Below are 2,861 nucleotides of genomic sequence, written 5' to 3' on the forward strand. Positions count from 1 at the left end.
GTGTTTTTATAAAAATATACTTTAATACCAGCAATCAAAATAATACTAGAATTACATAACTACAGTCGTCGTATAGAGCTTAGGCGTATATGACCTTGTGGTGCAAGGGTGCGGCGGCATATGTCACCGTGGACGGGTGGTAGATGTGCGACGCGGTGTAGGAAAGTGGAGGGGACACTATTTTGGCCACTGGGGCCGGCACCACTTTAGCCACAGCCGCGTGATAGGACAGCGGGGTGGTGTAGGCGTGGTAGAAAGCCGCTGGTGCGGCCGCCACCAGGGCTGCGGGAGCCTTGCCGGGAGCAGCGGTGGAGGCCGGTGGGGCGACCGTGGTTGATGCCTGGGTCGCTGGCGCGGGCGTCATCTTCGAGGTCTTGACGACGACGCCGGAGGGCTCCATGTTGACGACGGCGTTGAATCCGTTGATGGCGTCGGCGGTGTACTCGACGGTACGCTTAATGCCATCGGGGTCCACCACGCTGTAGCTTCCCTTGACGACTCCGTTCTCCAGGCTCTCGCTCTGGGTCTTGGTGTCCCCGGTCTCGTCGTCTTTCACGTCGTAGGAGAAGGAGTAGGACGGGTTGGAGTTGTAGTCCACGTCTTCCTCGGGTGCAGCCGCGGTCTCCTTGACGGCAGCTGCGGGTTTCGCGGCCGGAGCCGGAGTCGCGGCGGGCGCCGGTGCTGCTGCTGGTTCCTTAGGCGCCGCTGGGGCATCGCTTTTAGCGTTGGGAGGGGCCGTCACAGCGAGGGGTGCGTGGTAGGCGAAGGGCGCGTGGTATGTATAGTAGGCCGGTGCAGCTATGCGCGTAAACGCGGGGGTGACGACTGCCGGCGCCCCAATGAAGCCGGCATTGGCCGCCGAGATGGTGACGATGAGGGCGAAAATCTGGAAATTGAAAAATTCTGTTTAGCAAGGGAAAACTCGGGTAAATTAAGTTAAAAACGTTTTACTAAAAAAATATTCCAACTAGGTTTATAGTGAAATCGGCATCTATAAATGGTCTTTAAAATTAATGTACACATTTACACAACACACCGCAGGCCGCCACAAGAGCGTTAGGGCAATAGTCTAAAATGTACCAATATGGGTTTCGCCATGCAACTGAATATATATTAGCTATGGCACACAAAAATTCGAACACGTGCATGCATGGGTTCCTATAGAAATCATTCAAGAATTGGTGTCTTCAACTCAATCATTAAAATTCGGTTTTCAATATAACTATTAGCGTGCTCATACTTGGTATGGTGGGGGGGAGAGTGTACTTTTGGTCTTTTTTTGTGATTTTCATGATATATCCACTGCCGTTCTTTTTAAAACTTTATTATAATACCGCCACAATTTCAACGTATTTCTGTTCTAGCCACCATTCGATATCCGGTCGCGTAAATTCTTAGTAAATTAAAAACATATATAATGTTTGATGTACTACCCGTTGAAAAGTTAATAGATATCGAGTTATGAAATAAAAAAACTTAGCAGAAATTAAGATATGCCACCGATTTGGCTCATCAAGCGGTATTCTTTTAACGTAACCAGCCCTTATGCACACCGCTTTGTAGTGTCTTCGCATCATAACTGAGAGCTAAATTTATGAATTAACAATGTTGGTTATACCGTTATAGTTGTGCTTTAAAGTTATCTAAATGAATTCCTGTTATTGTTTTTCTTGTAACTATGATTAATAATAAGATATGTCACTCACCGTTGCTATCATGGTGATTCCCTCTGGAGCTTTGATGAATGCACTTGCCATTTGCAGTACTCAGACGTCTTTATATAGGTCTTATTTGTTTTCCTTTTTGGCCTACCCCTTTCCCCACCTATTCTTCCTTGACTTAATAACTCTGGTTTCTCTTCCTCGATTCTTCTTTGTGATATTGTCACGGCTTCGTGTCTGACCACTAAGAATTTCATATGCTCAGATGTCATACGTTCGGCCTTGAAGACATCTTGTGCATCGCGCTTTAAAGTTAACGGAAATCATTGCATTGGGTATTACCTTATTTATGTCTTTTCATTCATTAAATTCATTTTATTTTTATTCAAATATAAATGATTATGATTATTTTGGAATTTTATGCCAATCTTTAATTCTACTTTAGTATTTTTCTCGAAATTATGTTGAATTATGCAATCATTTTTTCTCTGCTTGGAAGTGCTGGAAAACTTCCGCGAAATGCTTGTGTACTATACGAAGGAGACAGCACAATATTCGACCATATTGAATGGGAAAAGCTTTTATAAACGCTGAATCAAGATTTTTTCCCCTCGATCGTATGGGGTTAAGTGTTTAAATTTGTGTGAGTAAAATCTCTAAATAGTTAATTATACAGTGATTCAAGTGAATTAGTTGTAATTTGTTTGTTCTTTCCTCTCTATAAGTAGTTTACCTTGATCTCTTCATTGCTTTTTAAAATAGCTTGAACTTGGTTTTATTCCTTTTGCATGTTTTGGTTTGGCTCTTACATTTCAAACCACACTCCCAGCACTCACATGCCTCCTTTGACTTGAATTCTTGTTCTTCGCTTTTCACCACAGATTGCGTGCCATGACTCTAATAGACACCATGCCCCACCTAAGTATTCTGTACACGCCATGTGGTGATTCACTTGCAGATTTTAAAAAAATGATGTACAAGATAAGAAGGAACGAGTCCACTCTCTTTTATTTCTTTAAATGTATCTTCGCTCTCTCTGTTTTGGGGTGCAAATAGGTGGAATGTGCCATAAATATATTTTCAAAACAAAGGATAATATTTAATTTGTGATTGTAATTCTGTAGAAAAACTTCTCCTTTTTTGTGGCAAAACTATTTTTTATCTAGTAAATATATTCCTATTTGAAGTCCCCATTGTTAT

At 42.6% G+C, this 2,861-nt stretch overlaps 1 protein-coding gene across 1 annotated transcript; it reads right to left on the bottom strand.

The window, feature by feature from the left end:
• LOC139686403 (cuticle protein 21-like) lies at positions 1-1,740 on the bottom strand. The gene is made up of 2 exons (XM_071583600.1): positions 1,707-1,740; positions 1-886 (listed from the first exon to the last, which is right to left on the bottom strand). Exons 1-2 carry the CDS (start codon positions 1,716-1,718, stop codon positions 80-82), a joined length of 819 nt encoding a protein of 272 aa, XP_071439701.1. The 5' UTR covers positions 1,719-1,740; the 3' UTR covers positions 1-79.
• Between the last annotated feature and the right edge of the window lie 1,121 nt (positions 1,741-2,861).

Source organism: Hetaerina americana, unplaced genomic scaffold (assembly GCF_022747635.1).
Source record: "Hetaerina americana unplaced genomic scaffold, ioHetAmer1.1.p SCAF_1, whole genome shotgun sequence".
Taxonomy (NCBI): Eukaryota; Metazoa; Arthropoda; class Insecta; order Odonata; family Calopterygidae; genus Hetaerina; species Hetaerina americana.